The 19773-nt window shown below is 35.0% G+C and overlaps 2 protein-coding genes and 1 pseudogene across 2 annotated transcripts; 1 reads left to right on the forward strand and 2 right to left on the reverse strand.

The window, feature by feature from the left end:
* Nucleotides 1–6455: 6455 nt before the first annotated feature.
* On the forward strand, nucleotides 6456–9197 carry LOC120163860 (probable protein phosphatase 2C 5; the record flags this gene model as incomplete). Its single annotated transcript, XM_039173676.1, has 7 exons — nucleotides 6456–6731; nucleotides 7075–7246; nucleotides 7337–7545; nucleotides 7693–7800; nucleotides 7894–8019; nucleotides 8118–8350; nucleotides 8666–9197. Coding segments are annotated over 7 exons (1344 nt in total), but the record flags the coding sequence as incomplete, so codon positions are not given.
* Nucleotides 9198–10536: 1339 nt separating this feature from the next.
* LOC120163862 (transcription termination factor MTERF4, chloroplastic-like) lies at nucleotides 10537–12523 on the reverse strand. The gene has a single exon (XM_039173678.1). The coding sequence runs from the start codon at nucleotides 12358–12360 to the stop codon at nucleotides 10840–10842; it is 1521 nt and encodes a 506-aa protein (XP_039029609.1). The 5' UTR covers nucleotides 12361–12523; the 3' UTR covers nucleotides 10537–10839.
* Nucleotides 12524–14005: 1482 nt separating this feature from the next.
* On the reverse strand, nucleotides 14006–15533 carry LOC120163883 (annotated as a pseudogene).
* Nucleotides 15534–19773: the final 4240 nt, after the last annotated feature.

The following is a 19773-nucleotide window of genomic DNA, read 5'->3' on the forward strand; positions in this document are numbered from 1 at the left end:
CTAGATAACATTCATTAATTGGATTTTAAAATGTATTTATGTAGTCAATTTAATTATTTTAAGATAAAAAAGGGAAAATCATCATTAATATTTGATGGTTGTTTTGTCATTTCAAAGGTATTTCTATTTTATAATTTTTGTTTCAATATGTTTTAGGGATAAATTATATTTTAGCCCCTAAACTTGATTAGTTTTTAATTCGATCCTTAAAACTTTTTTTGTCTATATTAGTCATGAATCTGATTATTTTTCTTATTTTAATCTTTTCATAGTGTGAAACTTTAATATAATCTCATAATTTCATGTTAACAAAATAATAAAAAAAATTGGGTAAATGATATGTTTAGTACCCCAATTATAGGTTTTGTTCTATTTTGATCACTCGGCTATTATTTTTAAATTTATGACTAACATAACGTTTTAGTTTCATTTTGATCACCCGTCATTAAAAATTTAACAAACTATTGATGTGATATTTTTTAAAAAAATTCAATGATAATGTGATATTATCTTATGATAATATGTTAACATTATAATTAATTTTTTAGCAATGAGTGAACAAAATAAAAATAAAATGTAATGTTAGGTATTCTTTTCAAATAAAATGTAACGTTATTTTCCCCCTAATGTGAAAAACGGTGTTCCGACGGTTCATCCTCCTCCATAAGTGTTTGAAGGTGGACTCTCAAACTGGAAGCACTCTCTTGTTGGCCAATTTCTAGGTGCAGCTCCGAATTTTGCAACATTACAAAGAATCATTGATAGCTTATGGAAAAATTCTCTACAATGTTTGAATGTTCAGGTCAGTTATACTGGACCAAACCTTTACTTGTTTTCTTTCGAATCTGACTCTGCCCGTAACTGGGTATTAGAAAATGGACCATGGCATATCTACCATAAGCCTTTGATTTTTAGGCAGTGGGAACCCAACATGAAAAAATTGCATTTTGATATAACCAGAATTCCTATTTGGGTTCACTTATATAATGAGCCACTTGAATTATTCACGAATGATGGTTTAAGTTACATTACTAGTGGTATAGGTTTTCCTCTGTCAATGGATTATGTCACAACCTCTAAATCTAGATTGGAATTTGTAAAAGTATGTGTTGAAATAGGAGCTTCTAATGTGATTCCTAGAGTTATTGATGTTGTGCTTAACAATGGCCAAGAAACTTCCATTTCAGTTGAAATTCCATGGCTTCCACCTTATTGTAAGCCTTGTAACTCTTTTGGTCATAGTTCTAAAAACTGCAAGAATAATCCTAATTCCTCACATACCACTCAAGTATGGAGGAAAAAGGATCCATCGATCTCTCCCTCGATTGCAAATGACTCAATAGGCAATAATGAATTAGCTGGCTCTATTGCTGTGAAATCTTATACAGTCAAGGAAAATGCTACTGAATTTCACATTCTCTCACTCCTCCCACCACTTTTCCTAGTAATCCTATTGATACTCCATCTTCATCTTCCATAAGCGGTAGCCCTGAAATGGAACCTACTTGTAATGTCTTAAATGATCCCACTGTACAAGTTTCTCCTACCAAAGCAATTGCTATCATAGGTTCCAAATCACCTGTTAAAAAGGGTAGAGGAAGGCCCCCTAAAGAAAAATCCACAAAATCTTTAACTGGATCAAGTAACAGATTTGAGATCCTTAACTCGGTTGAAGATACTCATCAATCTTTTGAGAACCTGGGGAAAAAAATCAAGAGTAGCAGCATCAGGTGTAGCAAAATTGATAAAAGAGCTCAAATCCAAAAAGAAAACTCACCTTGATAAGGTTAAAAGTACTTCGGTGGTTAGAAAGAAGGGGGATGATCCCTCCTCATCTCCTGAGATATGAATATTGCCTTTTGGAATGTTAGGAGATTGAATAGTCCCCTAAAGCAGGGTAAAGTCCTTAGAAGGGCTACTCAACACAATGTTGATATTTTTTGTTTATTGGAAACCAGAGTCAAGGCTGATAAATCTGTTGATATTCTTGATTCCAAGTTTAAGAACTGGAATGCTTTTTGTAATTATGATTTTGCTTTGAATGGAAGAATATGGATAATTTGGAAGAAAGGTTTGGATGTTTCCCTAAGCTATACCACTGCCCAAACCATTATTATTGAATGTTCATTCAATAATACTAAGTTTTTGCTCACTGGGATTTATGGTCACAACGATGGAGTAGCTAGAAAAAGCCTTTGACAGGACCTTAGATTCATTGAATCTAGGTATTCTAATTATCCTTGGATCTTGGGAGGGGACTTCAATGTCACCATGTACCCTCAAAAAAGCTCTAATCATGAACAGTTGGGCTTGTTTTATTCTACTGATATGATTGAATTTCAAGAAGTCTATCATGAACTTCATCTTCAAGACCACCCTTACTTTGGTCCTACTTTTTCATGGAGTAATAAATAAACTGGAAATTTCCTTGCTAGGAAACTTGATCGTGTGCTCATAAACCCCTTGTGGTTTGAATCATTTTCCCTTTCTTTTGTTGAATTCTTGGCTCTTAGTTCTTCTGATCATTGTATGACTTTGGTTAATCTGAATAAAGAGATCCAACTCAACAAACCTAAGCCTTTTAAATTATTCAACTGTTGGACTCTTCACCATAGTTTCTTGAATATTGTCAATCAATCTTGGTATCTTCCTTGTCAAGGAAATCCTATGAAGAAGCTCTTTCTCAAGCTTAAAAGACTTAAAATCAGCCTTAAACATCTCAACAAGGATTCTTTCAGTGATATTTCTGCTCGAGTTAGGGGGAAACATGTTGAAATTGAAAATTAGCAACTGCTTTCTTTAAGAGGTTTAGAGCCCATTGATAAGGAACTCAGATTACAAAGGGAACTAAAAACTTTAGAAGAAGATGAGGTTATGTTTATAAAGCAAAAAGCTAAAACTCATTGGCTTAAAGAGGGGACAAAAATTATAAGTTCTTTTATTCTATTATTGCAACAAAGAATAAAAAAGACACCACAAGAGTTCTTATTGATAACCAGGGAAGTAGATTAGATGCCTTTGAAGACATGTCCACTGAATTAATAAATTTCTTCAAAACTCTCCTTGGTACTTCCGATCCTAAAGTCTCTAACTGCCCTGTAAGTCTGCTTAAAGATCTACTTCAGCCTATTCCAAATAGTGATATCTATGAAGGACTCTCAAAGGAAGTCACTTCCCAAGAGATTAAGGAAGCAATTTTTAGCCAAGGCAACGATAAGGCCCCAGGACCTGATGGTTTTACGCCTCTTTTCTTCAAGAAAGCTTGGTCTGTGATTGGTGAAGATGTGATTGAAGCTATTAAGTTCTTCTTCCAGGAGTCTATAATCTATCCTACTTTCAATGCAACTTATATTGCCTTAATTCCTAAAATTCCTAATCCTTGAAAAGTTTTGGACTATCGACCTATCTCTTGCTGCTCTGTCATTTACAAGGCTATCACTAAAACTATTGTAAAGAGAATTACTTTACTGCTCCCTCAGATTATTTCCCCAAATCAGTCTGCCTTTGTTAGAGGGAGAAATATTATTGATAATACCATTCTTGCTCAAGAAATTGTGAGAGGGTACGGGAGTAAAAATATTTCTCCTCGGTGTGCCATCAAGATTGACCTCCAAAAAGCTTTTAATTCTGTTCATTGGAGTATCATCCCTAATATCCTTAAGGCTCTTGACTTTCCTCCTTCTCTTATTGACTGGATTGTTGCTTGCTACTCCAATGCTAGTTATTCCATTGCATTTAATGGAAGTTTGATTGGTTTTTTCAAGGGTACAAAATGTATTAGACAAGGTGACCCTTTATCCCCTTTATTGCTTGTTCTTGTTATGAACGTCCTTTCTAAAATGCTCAACTATGCTGTTGCTAAAGGGATTTTCAACTTTCACCCAAAGTGTAAGAAAATTGGCCTTACTCACTTAACTTTTACTGATGACCTCCTTATTTTCTGCAAAGAAAACCTTGATTCAGTCATGGGTGTCATTATTGTCCTCAACTCTTTTTATGAGCTTTCTAGTCTTAAACTTAATATCCTAAAGAGTGAAATCTTCACTGCTAGAATTTATGCTCATGATATTGACAACATTATTTCTTTTCGGGATTCAAGCATGGTTTTCTGCCTGTTAGATATTTGGGAATTCCCCTGGTTACCAGGAAACTTTCTTTCAAAGACTGTTAGCCTCTCATTGAAAAGATTAATTACAGACTTCACCAATGGTCTAGACTGAAACTTAGTTATACAGGTAGGATCGAATTGGTTAAAATTGTTCTCTTCTCTGTTGCTAATTTGTGGTGCAGGCAACTGATTTTACCTCAATTGATCATAAATAAGATTGAACAAATTTACTCCAGATTTTTTTTTGAAAGGTTCTGACATCCCTGCCTCTAGAGCTAGAGTGAGTTGGGGTCGAATATGCTCTCCAAAGTCTGAAGGTGGATTAGGGATTAAGGACATTAAATCCTGGGACAAAGTCTGCACGATCATTATTATCAAAAACCTCCTGGCTGGGGAGGGTTCTCTCTGGGTTGCATGGATTCAAAATTACAAAATAAAGCAACAAAACTTCTGGACCATGGATATTCCTACTAATTCTAGTTGGACATTTAAGAGAATCATGAAACTTCGATCTCTTGCTTATCCTATTCTGTCTGCAAAAATTAAATGTACTAAAAGTTTATGGGAAGAGGTTCGATTGAATAACAGCAAAGTTTCCTGGCAGAAACTGATCTGGTACCCAATGCACATCCCTAAGCACATCATCATCACTTGGATGATAATTCTGGACCGTTTGCCCACTAAAGACAGGTTACAGAAATTTGGAATCATTACTAATTCTCAGTGCATCTTATGTTCTGAAGCAAATGAAACCAAAAATCATCTTTTTGCAGATTGTAAGATGATTGTCTCTATCTGGCGCTCCCTTCTTATTTTTTTTGGTATTCACAAACCTCAATTATCCTGGTCTAACTTGTTGATTTGGGCGACTGCAACTTGGAAAGGTAAATCGCTTATTACCAGCATTTTAAAGCTCTCTTGGTGCGCTTTCAACTATACAATTTGGGAGGAAAGAAATCATCGGCTTTTCAGAGGTGCTTATAGAACCGAGGAGGAAGTTCTTCTTGCAATCAAGCACATTATTAGTACTCACTTAAGTAACAGAAACATTAACAGATTAGATAGCACTAATTTAGATATATGTAACAATTGTGGTATAGTCTGATTTTGTTGTTCATGTTTACCCTTGATCTTGTTCCATTGATTGGATTGGTTCTTTTGTAGCAGTTTCTGCTTCCTTTGGATAATAAAAACTTATTTATCCAAAAAATAAATAGTTAGATGATCGAAATGAAATAAAAGTAATAGTTAGAGTATTAAATGTGTAATTTATTCTAAAAATTGTAAGTTTACTGATGCAGACAAAATAAATTAAGGGTCAAGTTAAAATAGTAAAAAATACAGGGCCTAAAAGTTAATTTATCCCTATTTTTAGGTGGGAAAAAATTAAGATTTAGTACATAAGTGTCATTAAAAAGATTTTCCCCCACAAAAATCAGCACCTAAACGAAACCTGCGTTTCTCTTGCTTTAGATTTCTCCCCCAAGCAAATCACTGTGAGCTCCAGTTCTCTCTCTCCCTCTCTCCCTCTCTCCCTTTAGGGCTTTGATTTTTGGAACCCAGAAAAAGCACAAAAAGGATAATGGTTTTTTGTACAAGCAGATAAATGAAGAGGTACCCAATGTATGGCTAGACCTGCTCGATCTGAGGTTTCTTTCTCTCTTCGCCTTCAATCGTGAGTGTCTTTTTTTGGGGGTTTCGAATTATCACTTATTTGGGGTTTCGAGTTTGTTTTTCGGCTTGATTTGTTGAATGTTGGGTCTTGAACTTAACTTTGAGCTTGTAAGAGAACGGTTTAAAAATGGGTTGTTTTTGTTTGGTGGATTGATGGGTTAAAAATGATACCTTTTGAGGTTAAGTTTTTGATTGATAAACAATTTAGCTTCGATTATTAAATTTGTGCACTGTATTTGTTTGATTTACTATTTCTTTATCAGCCTCATTACTTTTGGGGATTGATTTATGTTTTATAAAACTGAGGTCATATGTGAAAGTTTTCAGATCAGTTTCCTGGGATTTTTTTTATCAGTGGTGAGATGTATAAAGGGACTTTTGGTTAATTGGTTTTGTTAGATTGCTGTTTTTTTTTTCATGGAAGCTTTAATTTTTATAAAAGCTTGAGTCTAAAATGTATATGTATTTATTACGTTTGATCCTTTTAGCTTTGATATGTCATCTTATATTTTACATGATATTGAAATAAACTGTGAAGCTCTAGATCAGCTTGATTCTTATTTTGCTTCTTTTAGCTGATTGCGTGGTAAAATTGTGAACTAAACTGTTTTTCTAAAAGAATTTCTGTATGTGCCTTGCAGGATTTCGTGTCCTTCGAATCTGGTGATGCTGAGTTGTTTCATTTGGATTGCTAAAACTTCAGCAGTGGAGTTCTTGGAATGTTGACACCTTAACTAACAAGAGCCAGACTGAAGTATCGAGGATGAAGCCACCTCTTGTTCCACTTGCGACCTTAATCGGTCGTGAACTGAGGAATGAGAAAGTCGAGAAGCCTTTTGTCAAGTTTGGACAGGCTGCTCTGGCCAAAAAAGGAGAAGATTACTTTTTGATTAAATCTGATTGTGAGAGGGTTCCCGGGAATCCAGCAACATCTTTTTCAGTATTTGCGGTACTTTCTTCCTCCTTCTACCTACACCTTTCCCTCTCTCTCTCTCAAACATGAAGGATGTTGGCTTATATGCTTAAATAGCACACGATGGATTTCTCTTGTTTGGTTATGAAGTAATGAAGAATGAAAAAGAAAGATAATTCGAATCGTATAATGTGGGAAAAAGGAGATTGAGATATTTGCTGACTACGAGAATGTATGTTCTTGTTTGATTTGTATGCATAAAAATTAGTACCAAAATCTTATGATTCATCTTTTGTCTCTTACTGATAAACCTGAGTATGATAAATGTTACATTACTTTTGATGCTTGTGGTGATTCCTAATATTGGTTTTATTCACAGATTTTTGATGGACATAATGGTATATCAGCTGCCATTTTTGCCAAGGAGAACTTATTGGGTAATGTCTTGAGTGCGATTCCACAAGGTGCCAATAGGGAGGAGTGGCTTCAAGCCCTTCCTCGGGCTCTGGTTGCAGGTTTTGTGAAAACAGACATCGAATTTCAGCAGAAAGGTATGTATTCATTTCTATTTCATCGCACCGTTTTCTCTCTGTCAAATTATGTTGCATACTTATCTTTGTAGTCATTTATATTGACGACAGGGGAAACTTCTGGGACAACAGTTACGTTCGTTGTGATTGATGGATGGACTGTCACTGTTGCATCTGTTGGTGATTCTAGATGTATATTGGACATCCAAGGGGGTATAGTTTCTCTCCTGACTGTAGATCACAGGCTAGAAGAGAATGTGGAAGAAAGGGAGCGTGTCACTGCCAGTGGGGGTGAAGTTGGGAGACTTAATGTTTTCGGGGCAATGAGGTATTTCACCCTTGCAACACGTGCAGTTTTCATCCTTTTGTCCTTTTCTCATTTGAGTTGGTGGAATTAGAGGTGGTGGAATGGGGTTGTTTGTGAAAGTTATTAATAGTTGTTATCTTTATGGATTGAATCTCTGTAGGTTGGTCCCCTCCGTTGTTGGCCTGGTGGATTATGCCTCTCTAGGTCAATTGGTGACACAGATGTTGGGGAGTTTATTGTCCCAATACCACATGTTAAGCAAGTGAAGGTTACATCTTCATATGTTATTGCTGATGATTTATTAATTTTCTTCTGAGCATTGGAACCCTGAATCTGAAACTTCTTTTCTGTTTTATCCTAGTTATCAAATGCTGGAGGACGACTTATTATTGCTTCAGACGGTATTTGGGATGCTTTGTCTTCAGACATGGCTGCAAAGTCTTGTCGGGGACTACCAGCAGAGCTTGCAGCAAAGCTGGTTGTTAAGGTGATATCCAGAATCAGAGCAGTGCCTTTTCGTTATGGTATCCAACTATCCATTCAATTAACTTTCATATTAATTCTTGCTTTTAATACTACTTTTAGGAAGCTTTGAGGTCAAGGGGCCTGAAGGATGATACAACGTGCCTGGTTGTTGATATTATCCCTTCTGACGTGCCTGTCCTACCTTCAACACCTAAGAAAAAGCAGAATGTGCTCAGTTCTTTTCTTTTCGGGAAGAGATCTCTATATTCTACAAACAAAACTACAAGTAAACTCTCTGCCGTTGGAGTTGTTGAAGAGCTATTTGAGGAGGGGTCTGCGATGCTTGCTGAAAGGTTTGTACGTTGGAACTTTACTGTGTCCTAATTTTAATTTCACCTTTTTCTTTATATTATGCATGTGGGGGAGGAGTATTTGTTGTCTTCAAAATACTTGCAGAAGTTACTAATGCAATGCTGGTCATGTGTATTCTCATAAGTAGATTTTATTTTACGTTTGACACGTTACTCGCAATTGATCAGTCAAGTTCTTCCATAATGTCAAATTTGCACCCAAATGCCTGGAGCAAGGATTACCAGGTTTTATATTTGACCACCAAAACAAAATAGATCAATCTCTAACCCCATTGATTTCATAACAAAAAATTGCAGGTTAGGTAAGGATTTTCCCACAAATACAAACTCGGGAATATTCAAATGTGCGGTCTGTCAAGTTGATCAACCTCCGGCAGAGGGTTTAACCGTGAACTCCGGGCCCTTTTTCTCGCCTGCTTCAAAGCCCTGGGAAGGACCCTTTCTCTGCACAAACTGTCGGAAAAAGAAAGACGCCATGGAAGGAAAAAGGACAAGCAAACCCACGGTGATCACATAAACATCTTTTCCGGTAACAAAGTAAATTTGATGTATTCTTTTTCCCCTGGCAGTGTGAACATGCTTTGTTTCCCATTACCTGGTGATTGCAGTAGATGATCTGAGTTAGAGATCAAGGCGTAGGTTTGTTTTGCCATTGTTGTTTTTATGAGTTTACATTTGTTCTCGGCTGTTTCACCGACCAACTCGGGACTAAGATGGTGTCTGATAGATAATTTGTGGATCATAGTTTGAATTGCTAACCGCTTGAATTTGTAATTAAAAGTGAAGATTGCAAGTAATGTATATGTATTTCTGATTCCTTTCTGCATTAGACTTGATTGTGCTTTAGCCAACCAGTAGAACTTGATTGGTGCAGCTGAGCTGTTCTTAATAATCTTGTAGCATTGATGGTGAATTTTTTTTATCACTAGACACACAAATTGACAAAGAATAAACAATAGGGAAAATTATCCATCAGTCACCACATTATCGGGTTTGTTTTATTTTGGTTACCAAACTAAATTTTCTTGTAATTTAGTTGCTATTTGTTAATTTTCGAAACTGAGTAATTGATGTGTCAATTTTTTATCTGGTATAATTATGTTATAATTTGTTTGAGTTGACTTTTTGATAAGTTGCAAATTTGAAGTCTCTATTGTGTACTTTTTTATTAATTCTCTCTACTATTAAAAGTTATAAAATGATCATCCTACTATAAAATGTTGTTGTATTAAGTCTATAGACTATTAAAAGTTATAAAATGGTCAACCAACTATTCATTATGTTCCAAAATCATCATTTTTTGTTAAAAAAATTGACGGTTGTCTATGATAGTTTGAGTCATTTGAAATTCCAATATCAGATTTTATCATATCATAATCAACAGGTTAACGTTCAACTTAAAATACCATTAATTTTTTAACAAAAAATAATGAGTTTGAGTTTAGAATATTAATTTTTTAATAAAAAATAATGAGTTTAAAATATAGTGAATGGTCAGGTAACCATTTTTGCAATTTTTAGTAGTTAATAAACTCAACAAAATAATACTCCATAGTCGAAGGGTCATTTTGTAGTTTTTAATGGTTGAGAGATTCAATAAAGAAATACCCTATAATCAATGGACCATTTGTATACTTTCCCTAAACTCGATTATGAAAATCCTATTACAACTTAAAGTTCCATTCTCTTGCTTGCAATAATAATACAATCTACAATCTAGAAGGTAATATAAATTGTATACTACATATATTATTTACTGGTGTGATTGTAAAAACTAATTCATGCTGATGTTTTGGCTTGCAGTTGTAATATTATTGTATGCTAAGACGACACAGTATGAAGTTAGAATAAGAATATATAAAAACTAATATTTTGAGAGATTAATTAGCTCGAATTCGAAATCGAGAGGGGCTAAAGTGTTTAAATCGAAATGTTTAAGACAACTAACAATAAGTGTTTTAGACCCAACATACCAGTTTCTACAACTTAGGTTGGAACATGTGGTAAAATGAAACAAGCATAAAAACATTTCACTAGAATGTTCAAATGCTTTACAAGTTTTTCTATATATAAAAAAAAAGTCCTCAGGCATTCAAGGAAGCTCTCCTGCGTGACCATAAATACCGGTCACTGGTTTCTGATTTAATCGATCAAGTTTGGAGTGTAAATTAACAGAACGTTCAATGAATTGTTCATAGTAACCAATTTCATCAAGATAAGTCTACATGAATGTATTAGTCTATCGCAAGAGCGGGCATGTGATAATGCACTTATGCATACACATACACACTACACGACTCGGTGGATGCAACTGTGGGCAAGCATGGCAAACACTATAGTTGAAACAATGAATATGGAGAATCCAACTATAACAAATACCAAGAACAGTAGGGGCACAAAGAAAAAGATGGACTAGAGATATAGCACCTTAAATCAAAGCTGATTCATTAATGTAATTGGAACGAATCTTACTACAGAGAAACCGTGCGTCTATAAAGTACTTCATCATCACTCTCGTCTTCCTCTTCCTCATCAGACATAACGTCGTTTCCAGGTAGCTCCAATTTCCCACCCATTCGGAACGATGGTCCTAAACTTTCTGATTCGATATAATCACCCCGCAATCTCTCTTCAAATCTCTGGTCACTACAATTCAGAAACCAATTCAACGACGACCTGATTCCCTTGCTTTGTAACTTGGTGTACCTGGGTTTGATCCTGGATTCCAAGCTGTATGTAAAGTACTCTGGAAACGCCACAAGCTCATTGACCGGCCTCCCCACCTCACTTTTGAAGTAATAATAGCTTTTCTTCATGAGTTCGATTCGTAGAGCAACCAACTGGGGACATTTCACAACCATCATTGCCACATCCTCTAATGGAAGTCCCCGCCCCAAAAGAAACTCTATAGGCTTCATAAGAACACGTTGATTTAGGCTTGCAATCTGTGGCATCTTCTCGATAATAAGAGCAAACCCGTCTGGGTCAATCTTGAGCTTCAGATTGAAGAAATACTGCTGTGAAGACAACTTAGCTTTTAGAGGTAACCCGATAATTTGTGGATACTGTGCAATAACTGATGCAATAGCTTCCCTCCGAATCCCGAAACTAATCAAACAATCAACATTCGGCTTAACAGTTTCTTCAAGATCATAACCGAGTATGTATGCCCGTTTCTCTAATATTCTAGCCAAAATCTTCTTAGGCAATCCCAACGAAACCAAGTAATCCACAAGTGGCTTAATCACAGTCCCAACTCTCATCCCTAGCAAATATGGATATTGTGTTACCATAGGACCGATATCTCTCGGACTAACCCCGATGCTCACTAAGTAAGCAACCGAAGTACTCATGGTCCCCTCAAGCTTAAACCCCAACAACTCCGGATACTTCTGCAGAACGTATCCGATATCCTGCTTCTCGACATCAAGCCCCCTAAGAAACTTAATAACAGGGGCAAGCTCAACAACCACACTTGTGTGCAACACCTGCGGATAGTTCTTAACAAACTCCCCTAGTTTCGACTTCGGGATACCGATTTTTTCCAAGTAACCCAACACAGGTATCATGTTTTTACGCATGCTACAACCGAGCATTAAAGGATAATCGTTGATATCATCAATGGTTAATCCAAGTTTCTGCAAAAACTGGACACGTTCACACATAACTTCAACGGTAGAGGGTAATTCTAGATTCTCTAATTCATCAGGGATTATTCCCAAAGACTTGATATAATCACATATTTTGACACGATTAACTAGCTTTTCTTTTCTGCCCTGAACAACGCCCCAGGTGACGGAGGGCATCTGGTACTCGGGAAACTTGGTGGATTGAGTTGAATATTGGGAAACAACTAAAAACCCAAAAGGGTTTTGTGTTTGAGCATATGGATTTTCAAGGGTTTTGTGTTTTGGGCAACACTGATGAATCAAAGATGTGTTTTTGATGATTTTTAAGAGTTTTTTCCATCTGAGAAAGGCTGACGAGTGCATTTAGAAAGATTTGATACTTACCTCAAAAGCTGCAGGGGCAAACGAAGACAGCGCGAGCGAAGGCCGTGGTATTGTTTAGCCGCCGGCCAGAAGCTTGAATGGATGTACCGGGATTACGTCGGCGATTACAGGTGCCTAAAAAGAAAATCTAGGGCTGGATTTGCTTGAGCTTTTGCTATTGTTCCTGAACAGTTTTGCCCCTTAATAACAACATTTGGGCTTTTTTCTGGTATAATATTGGAAAGACCCTCAATGTTTTCTACTATTTGTTTTTCAACCGTGTGCTTAAAATTTTTCTTTAGCAATTTAAATTCTAAAATTTTACTTTTCTAATAATTTTTTTTCCAAAAATAGTTAACTAATAATCAATATTTTCATTTAAGTGACAAAATAATATTAAAGATATAATTTAAAAATAAGTATATATATATTATTTTTATTTATAATTTTGTCTCATCTTTAAATAAAACAACTACAATTTAATTCTTAATAAATAAACATGATACTATAACATTTATATTAAAAAAATATTTTATCATCCATGATCATTCATTGAATATTTTTTATAATAAATATTTTAATTAAAATATTTTGTTCATCGACGTTGTGAGTACTGTAAAATCTAATATTTATTAGTTTGATATTTATGATAGCTTGTTACATACTAATAAATTATAAGTTTAATAATGTAATGATATTTAAAGATAAAAATATTTATTATCAATATAAATAAAATTAAAGAAATAATATCATAAATGAACTCAAATATTTTTTTATTTTAATTACATTTTATAATCTTTAAAATAATATTCTTTTATATAAACAAATAATATCATAAATGAACTCAAATATTCAAAATAAAATTATAAAAATAATGTTTGCTTGGTTTTTCAATTGGCCCTTTAATATTATCATGTCATATTAGCAAAAATATTGATAGTCAATTAATCATTCAAAAATAATTCATTTAAAAATTTTAGATTTTTATGATTCAAATCAGCAAACTAAAAGTTAATTGAAAGAAAATATTTGTAAATGTTGAGAAATTATTATTGTTTTCTTATAACAAAATTCTTTTAGTAATTTAAGTCAATTTTTAAAATATTTAAAAAAATTAGGTTTTTTATATTAATTTTTATTGACGAGTTTATGAATCAAGTGACACGTGTTATTTCTTTTCTAATTTCTATTTGAAATAAGTTGTAATTAAAATTATTATTAAATATGTAAACTTTTAGAGTAGACAGAATCACATTCTTGATTGGAACTTAAAATATTATATTAAGCATGCAAATATAATAATTTTTCAAATTAAATCGAAAAAAGATAATTTTTCAAGTTAAATCGTAAAAAGATTCCACCAGTAATAAATTTTATTCAATTGAAAACTTCTATGTAAGTTTTAACATTATAAGTTGTAACTATAAATCTTATTATGTAAAAATTTTAAGTTAGTTAAGAGAGTCGTGTCTTATATTACAAGTCACACAGCAAAAGGTTGGAGAAGAATGCATCATCATTGTTTGATACATAATTCACTTTAACAAATATAAGGTTGAAGGCCACCAGGGTTCTGGCTTGTTGCTGCCACCAGCACCGCCTGGACGGTTAGAGCTCAGAGGTGGGGCCCTGCTACCACCAATGCCTAATCGATCGGGATGCTTTTGTGGATCCCTACTGCCACTAGTCCAGCGATCTGATTGTGGAGGAGGGGCTCTGTTGCCAGTAGTCTGCCACTCTGCCTATCAAGTTCTGGGGCTGTAGGCTTGACCCAGCGATCAGGTTCTGAAGGCGGATATGGACCAGAGCTTTCAGGTCTTTCTCGCCGGAACCTAGGAACATATTTCCCAGCAGCTGGAGCAGGAGTGGCAGGTGCAGAAGCGCAGCTGTATTTCCAGGCTCTGTTATTCGGGACCCAGCAAGCAGCAAAGAAGGCCTAGCACCAGCCACTGTCGACCTTCCTAAGAGAGCTTCTCGTCGAAGCTTCTCTTTCTCTTCCAACTCTCGTTCTCTTTGCCTCTGCTTTTCAGCAATCTCATCCATTTTCGCTTTGTATTCAGCTTCTTCTTTCCTTCGTCTCTCAACCTCTGCAAAACTCGAAGTGCCAATAAACTAAGTAGATAAAAACTTAAATTTCTAGCTTCATAACTATTGAAAAAAACTATAATATTTTCTAGCAGAAGAACGCTTAGCTTTTGCAAAACAGAATACAATTTCAAGGTCAGTTAATTATGGAAAACAGTAAAACGAGTGTATAAAATTACATACCTTCACGTTTGCGAGCCTCCTCCTCTTCACGCAGCTTTCTTATTCTCTCCTCTTCAGACCTCACATAGATTATCTTCTTTCTCTTAATATCTCTTTCCTGCTTTCGGGCCTGAATTATTTGTCTAATCCTTTCCTCCCTCTCTACTTTCCGTTGGTCAAACTCAGCCTGCCGACGGCATATTAATTTTTCTTGGAATATCATCTGTAAAAAGAAAAAAGCAAATTTGTCTGTTGAATGGCCAATACTATGGAAGAGGAAATGGAGGAAGCTGCAAGAGACCTATTTCTAGCAAGGGAAACTCTATCATGAGCACAAAGCCTCGTGTCCTAAAATGGAAATGGTACTGACCTTGTTTTCTAGCATGTGCGCCAATCTATTCTTCTCTTTCAGGTCCCCATCGTGGCGTTGTCTGCTCAACTCAACTTCCAACTACAAGACAGAACAGAATTACAGATGCTATTATCAGAAGGTTGACAATTGCAAAAACCATCAAAACCTCTCTTAAGCAAACATAGTGATAAATAGAAAGACTATAGATCCCCTCAAGACAGGGATGTTCAAAAGAAGGTAAGACTATCTGTTGAGGCATACTCGGAATAAGACATTAAAGCATTTGATAAATTTATAGAACATAAATGGCCATATGTTATGAGATCTTGAAACAGAAGAGTTCAAACAAGTACACCTTTCCATTGCAAAACATGGAATTAAAGTTTCACCTGTTGCTCACGTTCATGAAGCATCTTCTCTTCTACAATCATCGTTGAAAATCAGCTTCAATCAAGGGAGCTGCTTCCTCTCTCTTTGCTCTTTCCAGGTGGTCCATTGTCTTGGCCACTTTCTGTAGTCTTTTCTCCTGTTCTTGCCTTTCCTTTAGCTGCTCACTCATTGTCCGCTGAAGCAAGATTTGCTTTGTCAATTTCTCTTGGACAAACATGCAATGTGAAAACTTTGTGGGGGAGGGGTTTGGAAGGGGGGAGGCGGGAAAATTAGCTTAAAATTGAGCCAGACACTCGATGGAAAAAATGGCTGCTCACCCCATCTAAAATTGGCTTCTTTTTCCCTTTTTTCAAATGTTTCAGTTTAGTGTAGTTGTGCCTGAGCCTCTTCAAGCTCCCGCTCCTCTATTTCCTTACGAATCCTTTCAGCTCGCTGTTGCTCAAAGACAGCAGCAAGCCTCTTTTTGTCGGCTTCTTCAGTTTTCAACATCAGCCTATTTGACTCCTCCTCACGTTCCTAGTTGATGAAAACACAAAAAATAAATCAGGGGAGTGCATTAATCTTGGGAATGCATTAGCTCGTGAATTAATTTCTTTCAGAACATTATCTCGAAAGTTTTGCCGCTATTTCTAAGATAAAACTTCAATTAGTCCACAAGACTAATCATTTAAAAAGAAATACCATATCCCCAAACAGCACAACACCCTTCATGTGGTCAACTTTCATGGCTATGAACTTTTGTTTCACGGCATCAACAGAAATCTTTTCCACCATAGAAAATTCAAAAAAGGGAATTATCTGAGACATACTCTCAATTTTCATGGTCTGGTAAACATGGGACACCTAATGAAGCAATGGATGGAGGACACTGAGAAAAATCAGGAATAAATAAATAAAGAATGTATAATGCAGTAATGCACATATAAAGAACAATGAATCCAAAGGAAAAATAAACACACGAACAAACCTGCTTAAGCAACCTTAAGGTAGAAAGCTTTTCAAGGGCAGGAACATATTTAGAGAGCTGAACTTCTGGTAAAGATGAAGCTGAAGCCAACTTCCCACTAATTTTTGATATTTTCTGCAACAGAGGTTGCATCTTCGATGCTGCATCCAGAGGGAGAAAATCATGTTCTAAAAGATGGGAAAGATCTTTCACTTCTTGAGTCGCACAGCTAAGTACACCTTTAGAGACCTAACCGAACAGGAATAAGAACAGAGAGTTTAGTCAACAAGATAAAGCCAATGCACCTCTGGTAAGCCATAAGTTTATAGTCAATCAAGCCTAACTTGCAAAACTGGGCATAATTAATTCCTCGTGTTAAAGAACACAGCAAAGGATGATTCAAGTACTTTTATGACTAGAAAGATTAGATTAGGTACTAAAACAGATTCTAAAGGCTATTGTGACAGAAATAAAGTTATGCCCCATATAGCAATTGATAATATTGACATAGAAAACTGGAATGGAGATATTATGTCATTTAGTCAAACCCAAATAATTTGTGATTAAGGTCTTCGCTGGGCTGATTTCCATTATATTAAAATTAGCTCGAGTAAGGCCATTGTTAACAGAAATAAGAAACAAGAAATTGACTACATTACTATCCATGCCATTTTAAAAATAAAAAATAAAAAGCCTATTGAACACAATTTAAACTTTGAACATTCATCAGAAGCAAGCAACACAGAAATGAAGCAAACGAAAATAGCTCGTAAAATTTGTAAAATACCAGTTCTGTGAGAAGTGATGATCTTGAGAACTGTAAAATCACGCGTTCCTTCTTCTTCTTCTTCTTTCCTCCTCCTACAACCTGAACCATTCCATTATGTAGTGTTTCATCACCGTCTAACATATTATCAATTCCATTTGCATCTTCATATCCTTGCACTGCTCACCCAAAGGTAACCTAAGATGTATGTCCATTGCATATATACCTTGGTGTGGTCGTCGTTCGAAGCAGCAAGAATCATTGCATGTGACTTTATCTCGCGCATGGTTGCCAGCTTCAAATTACAAAGAACGCAAACCTAGTAGTCTTCTACAAAGTTGTTCCTTTGCGCTGTTGATCACCATCTTAAACTATATCCAAGAACCATTCATGGGAGAATTAAAGTAGGAAGAGATAGAAACCATCCATTCATGGTCTGCTCCAAAATTCACTCAGGGAAAACTAGGGAAATTTACTGAAAATTTACTTACCTATGACAGACGTCTGAGAATGTTCAGCCAACTATATCCAACACAGAATTCAGAGTTATTTCAAATGAGCACTCGAGGGATCATCAACAACCACCATTAATAGTGGGAACATTTGAACAGGCTCCTGATGTCAACTTGATGTCGTTGCACCCTAAGTAGCAGCAACAGTTACAAACTGGACAGTTGCAGTTGTAAAATCCCCCGAGTCCTGCTACACATTTACAGATTAGGCAGTTGCAATTGGAAAATCCCCTGAATCCCTTGAATTCTGGTGTGGCAGCGTTGCAAAATACCCTGAATCCTGCTACACATTTACAGACTGGGCAGTTGCAGTTGCAAAATCCCTTGAATCCTAGTGTGACAGCGTTGCAAAATCCCGTGAATCCTGCTACACATTTACAGACTGGGTAACATCAACTGCAACAATTTGATCAGCCTCCTGGTGTCGAAGCGTTGCAAAATCCCCTGAATCCTGCTACACATTTATAGATTGCGTAATTGCAGGTGCAAAATCCTCTGAATCTTGGTGTGACAGCGTTGCAAAATCCCCTGATTCCTACTACACATTTACAGACTGAGCAACAGCAACTGCAACAATTTGGTCAACCCTAAAACAAAGAGGACTATTAGCATAATTTACCTAATTTTTTTATGGTTTCACTTTTTTTTTACTAAATATTAACGATTAACAATTTAATTGACATTTTTTAATAATTTAATTAAAAAAAATCAATAATTAAATTAAAATTTCATAAATAATTATCACACGTTATAGTTTACTTTAACAATTTTCTCTTCTAACACCAATGCTTGCATGGGCCTTTGTGGCTTTACATCTTCTTCGGGTTTAGTTGGGAAAGTCTTACGTGGTGTAGTTTTAATATACGGTTAAGGAAAGACTCTTTTAATTTTGTTATTATTTTTTTAATAAAATCGGTAAAAAATTACTGGAAACATTATTATTTCTGTCGATTTTGTTATTATTGGGCACTTTATCGGTTTTGTTAACATATCCAGTAAAGTGCTACCGGTTTTGTTAATATTTGATATTTTACCGGAAATGTTAAAAATATTGATGTTTTAGGTAGAAATAATAATGTTTTCGGTAAATTTTTACCGGTTTTATTAAAAAATAATAACAAAACCGATAGTATCTTTCCTTAGCCGTATATTAAGGTTGTCGCGCGGTAGAACTTCCCGTCTTAGCTTAATTCTTTTATAAGCTTATTTATTTTTTTTCCTCCTGATTTTTAAGGTTTTATTTTGATTAATCTAGACTGGTCCAATTTATAGATTTATTTTTGTGAGCAATTTTTTAACAAAAATTTTCTACATACATAAAGACTCAAACTCGAGACTTATTTAAGTAATATTAAGTTACTTACCATTAGGAAATACGATTATTAACAAAACTTTTGGAAACAATAAAAATTGGGTGAAGAGACATAAAAACCCTCTTCAAAATTCAAAGTATTTTTTTAATTCAAAGTAAAATAAATAAATAGAATAGAAAAAGGGAATAGAGGGAAGGTAGAGGCATGATGGAGAAAAGATTGGTAAAATAAATAAATATATTTCTTCTATTTTAAGGTGCGGATTCAATATTATGAGTAAATTTTTTCTTGTTTAATAAAAAAGCAATTTGTTAATAATATCATATCCATGACATAATGAAAGAGAAAACTAAGGATGGTATGGGTCGTGTATCCGTTTAACCCGGTCTGATCAAAAAAATATACATCATTCATATGAAATTAAATCCGGGGTTAGGACGATTTTATCCAACTCAAAACTCGATCCATCTATTGAGATAAAATCTGAATCCAAACATGAAATAAATATATTTATAACAAGATTATTAACTTTATTGGATAAAATAGAGACCCATTTGAAAAATAATATAGAGAGTATTATCAATGCAATTATCTATAAATATATTATATATAATATATAATTACATTACTTTCGAGTCGAGTCGGGTATTTTTTATCCTAAACTCAAAGCCGACATGAACTTATTATCTAAAAAATTTTACTCAGCCCAATAAAATTTGATAAGTCGAATCTCATCGATTTCGAATCTCATGCCCATTCCTAAATAAAACCCTCTCCAAAATTCAAAGTAAATAGAAAAGAGAAAGGGAAAGATAGAAGGCAGAGGCATGATGGAGAAAAGATTGGTAAGAACGTCAAGTTATATTCCAAGAGTTAAATTTGTTACT

The sequence above is a fragment of the Hibiscus syriacus genome, unplaced genomic scaffold (assembly GCF_006381635.1).
Source record: "Hibiscus syriacus cultivar Baekdansim isolate YM2019G1 unplaced genomic scaffold, ASM638163v2 tig00111502_pilon, whole genome shotgun sequence".
NCBI lineage: Eukaryota > Viridiplantae > Streptophyta > Magnoliopsida > Malvales > Malvaceae > Hibiscus > Hibiscus syriacus.

Excerpts from the sequence above, each read along its gene's own strand:
- LOC120163862 (XM_039173678.1), bottom strand. The coding sequence starts at position 12,360 with ATGCACTCGTCAGCCTTTCTCAGATGGAAAAAACTCTTAAAAATCATC.